Source organism: Zalophus californianus, chromosome 1, assembly GCF_009762305.2.
Source record: "Zalophus californianus isolate mZalCal1 chromosome 1, mZalCal1.pri.v2, whole genome shotgun sequence".
Lineage (NCBI taxonomy): Eukaryota > Metazoa > Chordata > Mammalia > Carnivora > Otariidae > Zalophus > Zalophus californianus.
Window position 1 is genome coordinate 187245300 of NC_045595.1, and position 17582 is coordinate 187262881.

The 17582-nt window shown below is 38.7% G+C and overlaps 1 protein-coding gene across 6 annotated transcripts in view; it reads left to right on the forward strand.

The window, feature by feature from the left end:
- The first annotated feature begins 802 nt into the window (after nucleotides 1-802).
- Nucleotides 803-17582, forward strand: part of LOC113918261 (canalicular multispecific organic anion transporter 1-like) — an 88831-nt gene continuing 72051 nt past the window's right edge. For 4 of the 6 annotated variants that reach the window (XM_027586564.2, XM_027586565.2, XM_027586566.2 and 1 more), the window contains exons 1-4: nucleotides 803-1034; nucleotides 6389-6450; nucleotides 13993-14140; nucleotides 14894-15036. In XM_027586564.2, the coding sequence (XP_027442365.2) occupies nucleotides 963-1034; nucleotides 6389-6450; nucleotides 13993-14140; nucleotides 14894-15036 (425 nt within the window). In that variant the 5' untranslated portion in view covers nucleotides 803-962. The remainder of the gene's footprint in view (nucleotides 1035-6388; nucleotides 6451-13992; nucleotides 14141-14893; nucleotides 15037-17582) is intronic. The other 2 variants (XM_027586569.2, XM_027586568.2) reach the window with 2 other exon arrangements.

Here is a 17582-nt window from a genome sequence, read left to right on the forward strand (position 1 = left end):
CATGGTTTGTCAAGTTATTAAAACTCAAATGCCATCCTTAATATTCATATTCCCTTTTATATGTCATGTTTCTCATTTAGCCCTTTGCTGATTCTAGTTACTACGAAGTTTTTCATTTATTATGTTGCTTTATAACTAATATGAAGAGTAAAATTTAGATTTCATATACTGTTATGGTTTCCTAATATTAGGAAGTATTAAGGGAAGTATTTCATTTGTTTCTAATTTTAAAGTCATTGCAATAAAATTCGCTCCATAAAGTTCTACTGACTCCTGTTGTCCTCAACAGTTTTCTGTTCCGGACCGCTGTAATGTTCTGTTTATAAACATGTCATCCCAGGGAGAAATGAGCTTTGTGCTTCTATCATAAAGAAGGGGCGCCTGGGTGGCTCAGTCGGTTGAGCCTCTGCCTTCGGCTCAGGTCATGATCCCAGGGACCTGGGATGGAACCCCGCGTTGGGCTCCTTGCTCAGTGGGGAGCCTGCTTCTCCCTCTCCCTCTGCCCCTCCCCCTCGCCTGTGCTCTTTCTGTCAAACAAATAAATAAAATCTACAGAAAGAAAGAAAGAAGGAAAGAAAGAGAGAGAAAGAAAGAAAGAAAAGAAACATTTTCTAACAAAGCAGTCCTGCCAAGTGAAGAGTGGAGAACTTACTGAGTCAAGTGCAAACTGCCCCGGAGGCAGAGATCATCGCCCTCTACAGAAGGTCCCGCCTCTGCTCATTCCGCCCCTTCCCCGCCCGCCCCGGGCCCGCAAGGGTCCGCCCGCCTCGCTCCCGCCCCCTGCCTCGCCCCGGACGCGCTCCCGGGAAGGGCCGGCTCAGGGCAGGGCGACAGCCAACTACGTCTGGCTGAGTGCTCGCGTCCTCCCAACTTCTGGGCGCCGGACCGGCGGACCCCAGCCGAGAGAGAGGTAACAGCCTCGGTACCTGCCCCCGCCTCCCCTCGCCAGGCGCCCGCGGACCATGTTTTCCAGCCCGCGGAGGTGGGGCGACGGCAGCGACTACGGGCGGGTCCCCGAGGGGCCTGAGGCGCAGGTAATGCTCATTGGTCCTGGGGGACTCTGGGGGGAGGCGGGCGGTCTTCGCCACTCTGGGTGGGGAGAGGGAGGTGGGGGAGAGCGCCGGTTCGGACGCTGGCCTGTGAACTGATGTTTTAGAGCCCCCGTTTTAGTAGTAATCACACACAGACGGACGGACACACACGCGCGCGCGCAGTCGTGAGAGCTGACACCAGTCCTCAGGATGATGTGAAATCTGAACCATCAAGATCTCAGTCAAGGTGGCTGCTGGAGGAGAGAAAGAGGCTTCTTTGAAGGGGTGAAACACTCCCCCATCAACAGAAACAAGCATTTGAGAAAAGAATGAATGGACCTGGCATCAGCGGAGGAGGAGAGGTTGGGATGGACTTCCACAAGCAGTGGCAGAACCCACCGAAACTGCAGGGGGAGATTCGGCATAAATACCACGGGGTTAACTGACAGGTGTTAACTGACCGGGTATTGGGAAACTGCGGTTGGGGCAATCCAGAAACTGCAGACACTTAACTGTGCCTTGCTCTGCCCCCATGATTAACACGTGCTTCTTCCACAATAGAAGTCATGTGCTAGGACCATAGTACAGGGCGACCAACGCTGCAGCGGTGTGTTAGGAGCAATTTCCCTAACAAAAATTCCACTTGTTTTGTTTTTCACTACTGTACAAGACAAAGTCTTAGAAATAGCCCCTCACATAAGTAGTTCTGTAATTCTAAAAAGGAGAAAGAAAAATTCAGGTTCAGGGGATCTTGTTTTAATCCTGGTTCTTGTTAGTGGCTCCAAGTGTCAAATAAATATGACAGCATTCTTCTAATTACATATAAAATGAAATTATAAATGTCTTTAAAAGTAAAGCAAATTATATGTAAAGTATTCTTTTTAAAAGTCTATAAAATATAGATGTTGAATAAATCCCTTGAAAATGTGAAAGAGCTCCACCAGGACAATACACTTTTTTTTTTTTTTTTTAACTTTACAGGAGAGATGGCAGGCTTAAGCAGGGAAATGAGTTTAACATCATTGGTGCAACTACAGAAGTGGCCAAAGGCAGTGAATCACAAACTTAATACAGTGGGAAATTATAAAACTCAAACAATTCTCTCACCCAAAATTGTAGTCAGTTCTTCCTGTAGGATTCCAACAATGTTTATATCCTTGACTATTATTCAACCTGGATAGCTTTACGGACCAGGAATCCATTTAGACAGGACTAAAAATACTAGTTTTAATCGCATTTTCTTTTTGTTACTTCATGATGCCAATTTAAAAAAAAAATGTTGATGGCTTCAAAGCATATTGAAAACCTTATATGATTTCATTCTGAGACTATATTTTGACATAATAGATCTCAGAGAAAAATCCCACCTACTTATAAGCTAAGAACATGACTTTCTGGTAGTTTCTAGGGTTGGCATGGTGACCTATGAATAGAATACTTCTAAATACTTGTGATTAGCGGGGGCCATTCATTCATCACCCCGCAACATGTTTATTGTGAGCTAGGCCCTGCGCTAAAACTGAAAATATAAAGATAAATCGAATACAGTTTTCTGTCTTCCAGAGGAACTAAGTCTAGCAAGAGAGAAGCACCTGTCAGCAAATGATTTGATAGGAAAGAGTGAGGGTACATTCAGTGAAGACAGTTCTGAAGAGTTCCTTAAATCCTCCCTGAGGCATATGTTGAGATTGCTATGGTAACCCAGAACAAGAATATAAGCCCTAAAAAATATATATATATATATATATATATATATATATATATATATATACACACACATACACACACACATACACACACACACACACATATATAAGCCTTGAAGGCTGGGATGGGAGGAAAGGAATTATCAAAGGCCATAAATTTTTTTTCTTTCCCAAAGGCAATAAATCTTAAATAGGATTGAAGTACAAGTGAGAATTAGCCAGAAGTGAAGTAGAAGGATGTGGGCAGGAGGAAAGATATCTCAGTAGCAGCAGCTTGTAACAGAGTTGAAGAGTGTGGAATTACGACTGGAAGATAGAATGGACTAACTGGATTAGATCCAATCTCTTAAACTTCTTTAAGTTTCTTAAACTCTAGGCCTTAGTTTCCTCCGCTGTAAAATGGAGTTGACAAAAATGGTTTCACCACAAAGACATGACAGATATATATATATATATATATATATATATATATATATATATATATAAGATTTTATTTATTTGAGAAAGAGAGAGGAAACATGAGCAGGGGGGAGAGGCAGAGGGAGAAGCAGATTCCCCACTGAGCAGGGAGCCTGCCGGGGCTTGATCCCAGAACTTGAACCAAAGGCCGCCACTTAACCGGCTGAGTAGTCGGAGCCCCACAGACATGTTGTATTTAATGAGATAATATACTTCATACAGAATCTGGCACATAATAAGTGATTAAGAAACATAAATTATTTTTGATTTCTGGGTGTTTTCCCTTCTCCATGAGGCTGTCCTTCCACTTCCCCTAACTTCCTCCACCAATCCCAGAACCTTGCTCCAGTATGCACAAAGGAAGTTCCTGAAGTTAGGCTTTACGAGATACTGTTAAATGTAGCAGTCGCACAAACCATATCCTTGTGGGACCACATCTCAAGGTTGAACCCAAGGAAGATTGAAAGCAAAACACTTCACTAATCCTGGAGCCTGGCTATGGTGTGGTCTCACGGTCTAAAAATTTCCTGCTCCTCCATCATAATCCAAAAATAACAGGACCTCCGTTCAAATGAAAATTGCCCTTAAGTCAGCAATGTTAAGGTATGTTGATAGGATACCTGCTATACCTGCAATGGTAGATAAGTATAATAGATAAGAAAATGGATTAGAAAACAAAGGCCTGTAGTGGGCTTGGGGCAACAAGGGAAATGGGAAACACTGGGGTCAGTTAGGTCTGCAGACCAGAAGTGTTGTCAGAGTGAGATAAGTGAGTTAGAAGGATTGAGAAATGTTTAATGGACAAGATGGGAGTAAATTAAGACACTGGAAGATACTCTTGTTACGGAACCTGGACTGGATCGCCTGATGGAAGAACCAAGCGGCACTCGGAGATCTTGGAGGATAGGAGGTTTAATTAACACCAGCGGGCTCAGAGAAGAGTGATCTCCAAAGGTCTGAGCCCCGAGCTCAAACAAAGGGGGTAATTTATACACTTCCGCATACTTGGCACATTTGGCGCCTTTGTGAATCCGGGCAGGGAGAAGACCCCGCGCGGGAAGCAGAGCAGGGAGAAGAACCGGAAGAGCCTCGGGGCAAGGACTGGGAGTCTCTCGCTGGCTCGGTGGGCCCTCTGAGGATGCAGATTTTCCTTATCACTCTTAGAATTGTCCTGTCTTGGTTTTCTACAAAGAAGTTACTTTGTAGCAATATATCAATAATGAACTCAGTGAGACCCATGCTATGCATTCAGTATTTATTGAAAAGTCATTTGTATATTCTTGGTGCTTGATAAGGCTTATTACCTTCACCAGATATTTTATCTGTCTACTATAATTTTTTTCTGGGAGGTAAATTTGGAATTTACGTGATAAATTCAGTGTAAGAAGCCTGGCCCACATCTAAGGAGGCTACTTACTAAAGGACTCAAAGGGCTTCATATGAGATGCTTTCACTTGGAAAATGGGCCTACAGGGAATGTTAAATCAAATACCGAGGTTTCGGTCTGCTAAAATAACCCTCTCTAGTAGCTTTGCTGGATATGGGTGCTGAAAACAACCACCTTTTTTACTTAGCTCATGATTCTCTGGATCAATTGGGTCATGACCTGGTTTGGGTCAGCTTGGCTGATCTCTGCTGATCTCTTTCAGGCACTAAAGCCAACTGGAAAGTTGGCTGGTGACAGGATCGTCTAGGACTAATTTACTCCTATGTCTAGCACTTGTTCCAAGCCAGGACCTGTCAGATGAGCACCTCATTTCTCTCCTATGAGGTCTCTCATCCTCTAGCAGACCAGCTCAGGATCAGACACATGGTGCACTCAGGGTTCTGAGCACAGCAAGCCTCTCGACACTTAGAATTGGAGCTCTCTTGGTGTCACTCTTGTGGCATTTTCATGATCAAAATTTTCAAGGGGTGGAGACTAGCGTTTACCTCTTGATGGGAAAAGCTGCTAAAGATCTGTAGCCATTTGCAGTCTGCCACAGAAATGCGTGTGTTTTGGAGGTGAATACGATCTTTGCTTGGTGCTAAATTATCAAGTTGGCAACTCCCTGTGAAGTAAAATGTGACTTGCAGGTTAATTCAAGAATTTTCAGAACATTCTCCACAATATGTGCACTTATTTTCCAAATAATATGTTTGGTAATAGTAGTGATGATGATACAGTTCACATGTGCCAAGTATGATGATGGTTTTACATCTGTCATTGCATTTACTTTTTGCAACAATAATATAAGGATAGATAGCAATTGAGTAAATGATTTATAGTAGATCATTTGCTATAACTCGGAGAACAGATTTGGAGTGAACAGTGTTTTCTCAGGACATTTTGCTGTATAGGTTGGAATTTTGTTGCACAAATTCCTTCTAGGATAAGAATTTTTTTAAACATAGTGAACACTTTATGTCTGAGATCAGAACTGGATTAGAGAGGGTCAGTGCTAAAATTGTTAAATATGGACAATTTCTCATAATGAACTTTACTATGGTGATCAGTTTTACTTTTTTAAAATACAGACATTGGTGCTGACTCTAAAAATATAAAATGGTTAGTTTTGAGGCCTTTTTAAGCCCTTCTTTTGGTTGAACTCACCAGGTCAACAGGAAGAATTTTATGGTAATGTTGTAAACTCCCAAAATAATATGTAATTGTGATAAATAAATGTTTATATCTTTATACCTTTATACTAAAATATGTAATTAAGCACACAGATGTAAACCAAGTGCCTATTATATTCTCTTATTTTTATATTTTTAGAAAAAAACAAAACTATCTTTAGTGATTAAAATGTTTTAAGTTTAGCTTGTATAGAGAGCTAAATTATGTATGTATACATAAGCAAATACATACATATATACACAGTCATAGGAATTCAAGGAGATATATATATATACAGAGAGAGAGAGAATGAGAAGTAGAAATTTCAGAAATGATTTCCCTTTCCTACATGATTTCTTGCTATGTAAACAGAGTCATAATGATAATGTTGGGAGAAATCTTAAAATGCCTCTAGTCCAACCACCATTCTCATATCTTAATTTTATTCCTTAGGGATTATGATAGCAACATAGCTGCAACTATTGGTAGATGAAATTATTTCATGTTTACTTTTCCACCTGTTGACAAAGATATTTCAAATTTGAAATAAAGGCATTTTCTTCATAGACTGCTTGTTATATTTTTCTTTTTAGAAATGCAGTCCAGAGAAAAATGCTTCATTCTTCAGTAGGATGACATATTCCTGGTTTAGCAGGTAGGAATTGTACTAATTTGTTTGTAGCATACCATCCTGAGGAAGATTCCAAGGAAAATGACATCTAAATGTTATTCCTCCAGTCTAAAGCATGGATATTTTTATAAATTGACTTTGTTAAGACTTTTTTCTTATATTATTTATTACAGAGAAATCACAAGATAGTAACATACTAAGTAGTTCCACAGATAAGGTTGCTAATATTCCTACGATATGTCTGTCCCTTCATAAGATTCGTAACCCTGTTAGGACTATGCAAGGAGAGAAATTTGAATTTTTTTTTTTTTTAAGATTCTATGTATTTATTTGAGAGAGACAGAGGAAGAGAGAGAGAGAGAGCACACACGAGCAATTGGGAGGGGTGGGGGGCAGAGGAAGAGGGATAAGTGGAGAATCTCAAGCATACTCCGTGCTGAGTGGGGAGCTCGTGGGGAGGCTCTGTCCCACGACCCTGAGATCATGACCTGAGCTGAAACCAAGAGTCAGGTGCTTAACTGACTGAGCCATCCAGGCACCCCAGAAATTTGAATTTTTTTTTAAAGATTTTATTTATTCATTTGACAGAGAGAGAGAAAGCACAAGCAGGTGGAGTAGCAGACCGAAGCAGAGGGAGAAGCAGGCTCCCCGCTGAGCAAGGAGCCCGACATGGGACTCAATCCCACGACCCTGGGATTGACCTGAGCTGAACGCAGACGCTTAACCGACTGAGCCACCCAGGAGCCCCAGAAATTTGAATTGTTTTTAACATCCAGTATATATGTGCATATAATTTCACTTAATTCTCCCCCAAGTCTTATGAGATAGGATTTACATATAAGAAAATTGAAAATTGAAGCTTAGGGAAAGGAATTAACTTGTCCATTGATACCCAGGAAGGAGCACACCAAGTTGGTGTTGGAAGTCAGTTTCCTTGAGTCCCTGTTTCATGCTTTTCTTTTCACTTTGATTAGTCTACTCTTTACTAGGAATGCTCCCACAAATATGTGTGTGTGTGTGTCTGTGTGTGTGTATACTACTATTAAAACACATAGTCATTTTTATAAGACATATAATGTGGTTTATCTCACAGAATAATTCATCTATAATGTGTGATGAGGGCTTTAACTCAGAATTAAATCATATTAAAAGAGAAGAATTGATTTTTCCAATTTTATAAATTCAGAAGCTTTCTTTAGAAATGTATTTCTTTCCCCCATAACAGAAAGATTATGATACTTAAAACTATTATCTTTATGCCCCTTGTTTTATAGTTAGTAGAAAAAAAATTGCCCAATATGATCTACAAATATGCTCTCAAGAGTAGATGAATGCTTAAAAAAAAAAGAAAGGTTGATTGTATGCTGGATGCCCTGCATTATGTTAACCTTTAAGAATGCAGAGATAGGGGTGCCTGGGTGGCTCAGTCATTAAGCATCTGCCTTCGGCTCAGGTCATGATCCCAGGGTCCTGGGATTGAGCCATGCATCAGGCTTCCTGCTTGGTGGGAAGCCTGCTTCTCCCTCTCCCACTCCCCCTGCTTGTGTTCCCTCTCTTGCTGTGTCTCTCTCTGTCAAAGAAATAAATAAAATCCTAAAAAAAAAAAAAAAAAAGAATGTAGAGATAAATGCCCTAGTTCCTATCTTCTAGGAATTCATAGATTTAGAAAGATTCAAAAGTATGCTGTCAATTACCCAAAAAAGGCAAAAGGCAATATAAGCATGATAGAGAAACACAGTTTTCAGGAATGCCATCTAACCACATTTGCACAGTTAGGGAATGTTTACAAGTAATTAATGCTTGAACCCAACATGTAACAACGTAAGAGTGAACCAAGTGTCATTCCAAGTTGAGCAAATACTGTATGCAAACCAGAGAGGCAAGCGTGGACTGACACCTCCCACACTGCAGCCTGTTGATGTGGCAAGAGATCGAGCAGAGTGTCATGTAATTCTTGTTTGAACTTCAGAAAATCCCCTTTGCAGATGTGTGGATATGGTATGTACCAGGTGAGAATGGAGACAAAGGGAGTGGTTAGGAGGTTCTTCAATTATGCTGTAAATTTATGCTCATGGTCTGAACTATGGTAAAGAGGATGAAGAGGAAGGAACAGATTCAAAAGCTAATGAACCACTAGATAAGGAAATTGAAGAACTGGGAAAAATTTTAATCAGTTTCTGGCTCAGATAACCGCCAATTCAGGTGTGGTGGAAAAACTGTATGTTCAGTTTGGAGAAGCTTCAATTTGAGATGTCTGACTCATCCCCATAAAAAATATCTAATAGGTGTTTGGATATATAGGCTTTTGATCTATGGATATGGATTTGGGAGTCATTGACTGCATGTCAGTCGTTGAAGCCATGAGTATGAATGAGGTCATCCAGAGGGGAGAGGCTATTGAACAGGATGAGCAAACAGAACGTTGAGAATCCTCAGTATTAAATGGTGAAACGAGGCGTAATCTACCGAGGAAGCTAAGGAAAGGCATTCCGAATGTAAGAGACAAACCAAGGAAAGAGTGTGTTTGAAAGCTAAGGAAACTGTCAAAAAAGGAGGAAAATAAGGTGATGAAATAAGGTGATCAATAAGTGCCAAATACTGAAAAGGGGTAGATTAAAAAATGAACTGAGTGTTCTTCATTGAATTTGGCAATGTAAAGGTGATTGGTGATTTTTATGAAAGCAGTTTAAGTAGAAAACTGATATACTTGGTGAGCAAATAATTGGGCAGAAGCAAATAAATTGCATTAAATTATAAGAATTCCAAGTTAACACAAATCTAGGAATCACTTAAAGAGGATGGCAAAAATTTTACATCAATATGCTACATTAAGTTACACACTAGAAAAAAGAGTGGTTAAATAGGAATTATGTAAATGTGGGCTATTTACATTTAATGATTTTGATATTTCAAATTTGTATATGTATAAATATATTTTCCAAACCTGAGTTATAGTTCATTCATGTGTTGAGAGGAAGAGTGATGTCTATTCTGGCTTTAAAAATTTCAGACTAAAGTCACGGGATATCATAGAATTTAAATAATGCAAATAAAATTAATTTTAAGGAAATGTACTTTTGAAACTTTATCAAACTATAACGACTATATGCATTTATTTTAAATATTACAAACACCATTTTAGAAGGCCTAAAATATGAGCTGAAATTAAATTTTATAAGCAAGATAAGGCTTAGCAAATTTTAAAATACAACTACTCAGTGTCTTGAACGAAGCAATAAGCTGTAACTGTTGAACATCACATTTATTTCCTGTTTGGATTTAACATCCCAGAACTAGATAGGAAATATTTGTATAGCATGCTGCTATCTGGAACTGTCATTGGCATGAATCTAATTTGATTTCTTATCTGGTAATTAAACAATTGCAGCTAAAATATAGCTATTGTTTAAGAGAATGTCTCTTTGAAGACAGTGGTTAATTGTGTTCTCAGATCTTTTCTTTGAGTTACAGAATAAAGTCAAATTATTTCGTAGGCCAAATTCAAGCTCCCATAATTATATGAATAATTCAATTAAAATGTGCTCAGATGATATAAATAATTAGGGAATTATATGCTTAGGAGCCTTAATTCCTAAGGCAGGAAATGTCTAGATAGTTTTGATGATCAAATAATAATGAATCCTTTATTAGCAAATATAATCTGTCATCAGTGTATATTAATCATTGTCATAGAATAATCCCCTTGACATACATGGAGAAATCTAGTTAAACTTTTTTTTTTAAGATTTTATTTATTTCTTTGACAGAGAGAGACACAGTGAGAGAGGGAACAGAAGCAGGGGGAGTGGGAGAGGGAGAAGCAGGCTCCCCGCCAACGCGGGGCTCAATCCCAGGACCCTGGGATCATGACCTGAGCCGAAGGCAGATGCTTAATGACTGAGCTGAAGGCAGATGCTTAATGACTGAGCCACCCAGGCGCCCCTAGTTAAGGTTTTTATAGGTCACAGTTGAATCACTATTTTAACCAGGGATACACTATTCAGTCTGTCCTCCCTTTCCTTACATATTAATAAAACTTATATATTACCTATGTCATATTTTGTAAGTTTTGGATAGACTGACCTTTTGCCTTTTCCCATAACACAGTCACCCCTTTCCAGAAATGTTTTAAAAAGTGATTAACAGTAATGAAATTGATGATGCAACTATATATCTATATTTTCCAAGTTTTCCAGTATTACTCATCTACAAAATTTATATTTCATCTCATCTTCCTAGCGAACTGCTACTGGTTTGCTGCTCTTAAGATCAGTTGGATGAGATGTTTACTCATACTCGTTAATGTCAATATCAAATATACTCAAAAATTCTCTCTAAGATCACAAAATTGAAAGCAGAGTGGAACATGACACTGAACGGCATTGTCTGCCTTTGGTTAAGTTAGCCTTGGTTTATGTCACATTTAAAGAACTGACCAGTCTCTGGAGTTCTTGGTGTTTAACCACCTATAATAATGGAAAATTAATACTGCTCTATCTGCTTTAGAAAGCTGAATTTAATTTAACTGAATGACCTTTGAAAAGAAATATCAGTCTAAAGCATACAAGATGCATGCTTAGGAATCAAGTGCACAGGTTTATGGGATCTGGTGCATGCTACATTCCCCTTACTGGGACAGTCACTTCTTGGTCTCAGTTCTTCCCAAACATAACAAAAAATTTAAAAAAAAAGAGAGAGAAGCACTCCTTCCTCTTTTCCTGGATGCTGATGTGTGATAGAAAGACCAGCCAGGGTGATGAGAGTATTTAAATTAACCAAAAGAGAGCAAAAAGAGGAGGAGGGAGCACACACCTGGGAAAAGGGAAGTCACATTAGTTAAACAGCTGAACCACGGGCATCACAATCAATTCATCTGAAGTGTCACTTTTAGATGCTGCATTATTTGGAGACTCAGCATGAAAGCCAGGGGTCACTTATCCCCGTGAACCAAAACCGCTGAGTTTTGCACAGTTCTAACTCAAAATGCTGAGGCAGTAAATGTTATTAAAAATGCTTTTGTGAAAACCAATGCAATCTTATTTTGAAAATGAATATTTATTTTGTGGAATGGAATAGAAAGACTTAATATGACATAAAAGTAGTTTATTGCTTAATATGTTTTTGAAAGTGCACTGCAGGAAAATGTCCAGGGTATTTGAGCCAACAGAAACATGATTACTGAAGATCCTTTCTTACTACATTTAAACCTTTTTGTTAAATGTGAATTGTAATATGATATTATGTAGTATAATAAAAGTGAAATTGAATCCAGTGCAGACTCTGGTTACCATAGGGTTTAAATCCATCTCAGGGTCAATCAATAGAGATTGTTCAGTAATAATGACAATGAAACCAGTCCCGTTGTGGAGTAGTGTAATACTTTGTTATGGTCTCTTGGACTAATAATGTATTTTATAATGGAAAGAACAGAAACTATTAAGTCAGAAGGCCTGGGTTTAAACGTGGGTTTAATTTCTTCCTGAACAAGTCGTGTCACCAAGCTCATAAACTGAGCATGTCTGAACTACATCACTTAGGAACTTGGCTGGCTTTCAGATCCTTTGGGTAAATACCTAGTAATGCAATTGCTGGGTCCTAGGGTAGTTCTGTTTTCAACTTTTTGAGGAACCTCCATACTGTTTTTCAGAGTGGCTGCACCAGCTTGCATTCCCACCAGCAGCGTAAGAGGGTTTTCCTTTCTCCACATCTCACTAAGTGAAATAAGTCAGTCAGAGAAAAACAAATACCATACCATATGATTTGACCCATGTGTAGAATTTAAGAAACAAAACAGATAAACATATAGGAAGGAAAAAAGAGAGAGAGAGAAGCAAACCATAAGAAACTCTTGACAGAGAACAAACTGAGGGTTGATGGAGGGAGGTGGGTGGGGGGTGGGCTAAATGGGTGATGGGTATTAAAGAGGTCACTTGTTATGATAAGCACCAGGTGTTATACGTAAGTATAACCAATCACTAAATTCTACTCCAAAAACAGATATTACACTATACGTTAACTAACTAGAATTTAATAAAAATTTGAAAAGAAAAAAAAAAAGGAACATATCAAGCAACAGAGTAGCCAAATAATAACAGCTGAAACAAATAGGTATTTATTTTCTGGTTATTGAGCAGAAGGCGAGGAATAAGCGGGTAAACTATGTTATAAGGGGCCCAGAGTTTTTCTGCTTTCCACTTCCCTTCCTTATTATTTGGTGTTTCGCCGATGGTGGCAAAGTTGGCTTCTCTGTGTCAGAGCATTATACCAGTGCAGGCAGAAAGGGGGAAGGGAAAGGAAGAAGGAGGCAAAACATTTTCTCCTCTTGAAGTTTTGTACCTCCTTTTGAAAAAGAAAGTTCTCCTCAGCAGACTTTTGTTTAGGTATCCCTAACCATAACTGAGTTAAATTATTAATGCTAAGCAAAAGATACTGAGATTACCAGGACTACTTTAGACCAATCATAAGTTATGATTGGGATAAGGACTTACCCTGAGTTTGAGAGATTTTCTGGCTGGGATAAGGACTTACCCTGAGTTTGAGAGATTTTCACCTGAATAAGTACCACATTCCTGGTGTAAGAAGATGATGGGTCAGAAGAATGGCTGTAAGTATAGTTTATTGTCTGCCACAACATTTGTGGTGTAACTAGACCATGAATCATAGTTTGCCAGGGACAGTCCTGATGTAGACCCATTGTTCTTGCATAATTATTCACAGTGTCCTTTGGGGTAAACTCACTGAGTGGGGAAGAGTGGAAGTACTGAGACGTGCAGTAACTTGCCATACTCCTTAAGGCATTTTAAGAAACAGCACTGTCACACTGGCTCATATTCTGTTGGCCAAAGTAGGTCGTATGGCCAAGGCTAAAGTTTATGTTGCAGAGACAGGTACTCTACATCTAGTTGGACAATTTGTCAAGTCAAGGGGCAAAGGGTATATAATGTCCCAGTGGAATAGGAGAAGTTGCAAATGCAGAGGTTGGATCCCTTTCTCCTCTGATACAAGACAGAGGAGTTGTGGTTTTTGTTTTTTTTAAGATTTTATTTATTTATTTGACAGAGAGAGACACAGCGAGAGAGGGAACACAAGCAAGGGGAGCGGGAGAGGGAGAAGCAGGCTCCCCGCTGAGCAGGGAGCCCGACAGGGGGCTCAATCCCAGGACCCCAGGATCATGACCTGAGCCGAAGGCAGATGCTTAACCATCTGAGCCACCCAGGTTCCCCAGGAGTTGGGGTTTTGAAGTGAACACCTGACTGTGAAAGTTAGCTATGTAAATTTCAGTAAGGGAGGTAAAGTAGTAGGTGCCTCCAATATGAGATGAGTAAAGGAAGTTGGTGTTTCACTGAATAATTGGATATCCAAGTAATTCTTCTAAAAGCTACAAATGATTATTGCACATTATTGAACTACAGGATATGTTGTATGATTTTTCACAATACAATCTAGTCATTGCAGCCTGATTTAAAAAATAATTTATAAACCAAGAATAAGATAAATGCATGCAAAGTTATTTTTAACTTGATTATTGGTTTTGCTGAATTGTTTACCTTACTCTTTCATTTTTAGAATAATTGTTTTAGGCTATAAGAGACCTTTGGAAAGAGAGGATCTTTTTGAACTAAATGAAAGTGATTCTTCCTATATTGTGTGTCCCATCTTTGAAAAACAATGGAGGAAGGAAGTTTTAAGGAATCAAGAGAGGCAAGAAGTAAAGGTAATTAATTCTTAAAACCTAAGTACCTAATTACTACCTAAAACTAGAAAGAGGTTCTTCCAAACATGAGATAGTATTATTATGAATTTAGAAAGTCCTTAAAATATGTGCAATGACAAGCCATTTTCATAAGTACAGTTGGTTGTTATTGCAACGAATTTCTGTCATCAAATTATTCGGCAAACCTTCCTTTTAATATTAGGAACAATGTGTTGATATGTTATCTTTGGCTTTTTACCAGTATCTTTTGCTCAACTATCATGGCAAAGATGGTTTCTGTATCTCATGGCCTCATATCTGTTGGTCCAATTAATAACATGGTGATCAACACCAAAGCTTATGGGGCAGGGATTGTTACTCCTTATCTATCTAGTATCATATATACACACATATATATCCTCTTTAGAATTCCCAAAAAGAAAATACAATTTGAAGATAAAACTGTATTTATATTAATTAATTAATTAATTAATTATATTAATGAAACAGTTTCAGCATTCACAAAAGTAATAAAATACAGCTGTTTCTCTTGCCCATTTATACCACGTGTAAATAATACCTGGTGGTCTGGAGACATACAGTTCCAATGATATAGGTCATATTTTCAAGTTTAACTGAATTTATCCCTTCTTACCTTATTATCTTTGGAGTACATTATTAATTTTATGGCTGGTTTATATATATATTTCATTTTTTACTTCTATTAGCTCTATCCAATTTTCTCATTGTTTCTTATTTTCTTTCATTATGTAGGCACCCTTTCATAAAGAGGCACATGCCAGGAAACCATCTCTGGTCTATGCATTGTGGAACACCTTTAAGTTTGTCCTGATTCAAGTTGCTTTATTCAAAGTGTTTGCTGATATTTTGTCCTTCAGTAGCCCACTCATAATGAAGTAAGTTGTAGTCTTGTTTTTTTTTTTTTTTTTTTTAATCTCCCCATAGGTAAATGATAAGCAAGTGTTCCACTCTCAAAGTTGTACTAAAAAAGAGTAGGGAAGGTCCTTATTGCAAATTTTATGTAGGATATGGACATTCTGTTAGCTTTGCTATAATACAAATGTGAATGATGGTAATATAGTCAATATTTACTGAAGTCAGCCATGTACTAAACACTGTTCTAAAATCTTTATATTAATTATCTTATTTAATCTTTACAACAATCCTATGAGACAGGAAATATTATTACACTCATTATCACGATGCAGAAAAAGAGGTTCAAGTAATTTGCCTAAGTTCACACAGCTAGAAAATTCCAGAGTTATGATTAAAAGCTAGGAAGTCTGTCTTGAATATATATTTAGAAAATGAAATGGTACATACCCTTACTATTTTTCTTAGCTGTGGCCTTTTGGGAGTTGAACTTTTATCAGCCAGGGTAGTGATATATAAATATAAATAAATATAAATGTGTACGTATATATATACACACACATATACATAGAGAGAGACATAATGTTTGAAGATTTTCCTTGATATTTCTTTAATATCTATATGCAAGGGTTTTTTGTGTGTTTTGGGTGACCCTACTGAAAGAGGTCTTTTGGAAGCCTGTATCTGTTTTCTCCTGGACCCATGTATCTTTCCTCTTTGTTGATTTTTTTTTGTAACCTTTCAACATAGTAAGTCATAGTCATTAGTATGACTAGATGCTGACTGTTACAAGTCCTTCTAATGAATCATTTAACTAGGGAGTGGCCTTGGGGATCCCTGACAGCTATCTAGCCAATCCAAAAAGATTGAGTGAGTAATTATCTACATAAGCCTGGAGTTAACAAAAATATTGGCTGGAGTAATAAACTGGGGAACTGTTCCAAATTATACTGGGTATGACAAAATGTTCCAAATTATTTCTGGATGAGACCACCTTAGCATGGATAAGGAGAAGTAAAGACATCTATAGACAAACAATCCAGCTATTCCAATTTGTGGAGTTAGTGAAGACAGGGAAATCCACCAAAGGACAATGAGAAGGAGTGCTTAGTGCAGAGAGAGGAGAACCAAGAGACCATGGTGTCAGGGAATCTTAAGGCAAGAAGGTGTCCCTTTTTTGTCAGAAAATATGCACCTGTCATTTTTCACGCCAAGGTCTGTTTGGCTCCCTTGTCTATGTCTGTGTTATGGAAATATGAGCCAAATGTCTCCTGGATTAAAACCCCCCCACAGACAAGGTAACATAGCTCTTCTTCCCCTGCCTCTGCCTCTCGCCTTTGTATCTCACAGCTATTTTTAAGGAGTTGCCATAGAGTTCTCTCATCTGTGGCCAGAAATCTAGCTCTTAGAAGTGTATTGACCAGCATCTTCCTTTTCTGCCCAACAGATCACCATGATCTGTTACTGTAGTATTAGGATTGTCAAAGTTTAGTGGCATAAAACAATGATCATTTTATTATGTTCACACCAAAATCTATGAGGCAAACATGATAACCACTAAGCTACAGAAACAAGGCATGATTTTATGGATCAGAACTTCAGAGAGGGATGGGTTTTCTTTGATCCACCATGATGAGGGCCCTAGCTGATTAGCTCGGCAGGTGATAGCTCTAGAAGTTCAAGTAGAGATGAATGTTTGGGGCCTTGGTTTTGGCTGTCAGCTGGGTTACCTTGGTTCTTTTTTATGTGTGCTGGTGCTGAAATGTCCAAGATGGCTTCTTAGCTTACATATTCATGCCTGGGCTAAGATAGCCAGATATCCATCTCTGTCTATCTGTCTGTCTGTCTCTCTCTCTCCCCAAGCCTCTCCACATGGTTAGCTTGAGCACAGAAGTCTCAGAGCAGTTGAACTGCTTACATAGCAGCTGGATTTTTTTCAGAGTGAACATGCCAAGAGGTTCAGACAAATCATTTTATGATCTAGGCTTGGAAGTCCCAGAATGTCACTTCTGCCACATTATTTTGGTCAAGCAAGCCCCTAAATCAGCCCGGATCCAAGGGGAGGAGACTTCGAATGGTTAAGTTTGACTTCTGAGTGGAAGGAGTAGCAAGAGATTCCCAGCCATTTTTAGTCATGCTCTGATTCCTAGTTTTCAATGTCTACTGCTCAAAAAACGCATTCTAGAATCTCACTGTGGCCACTTTTTTCTAAAATAGCTACAGGTCGTGGTAATTCAGTGTCTCCAAATATTTGCAGTCTACAGGGTGCTAAATAATTACTAAGTCCTTGTCTATGGGGTAAGGAATGGTCTCCCTAATTTTGTGACACACTTTTGTAACACACTAGCCTGACCATACCTGCAAAATAGTAATGTCAATATTGCATTGAAATCAGTTGGTTGATGTATCTTTCTTCCTGCCTAAACTATGAGCTCCTCATGGTAACGGATTCTATGTTACTCAGTGTCTGTGTCCTTACTGCCTAGCACAGAGCCTGGCACGTAGAACTCAAATACATTTCCTGAATGGAATACTGAATAAATGGGCTTATCCAAAGTCACACTTTTTC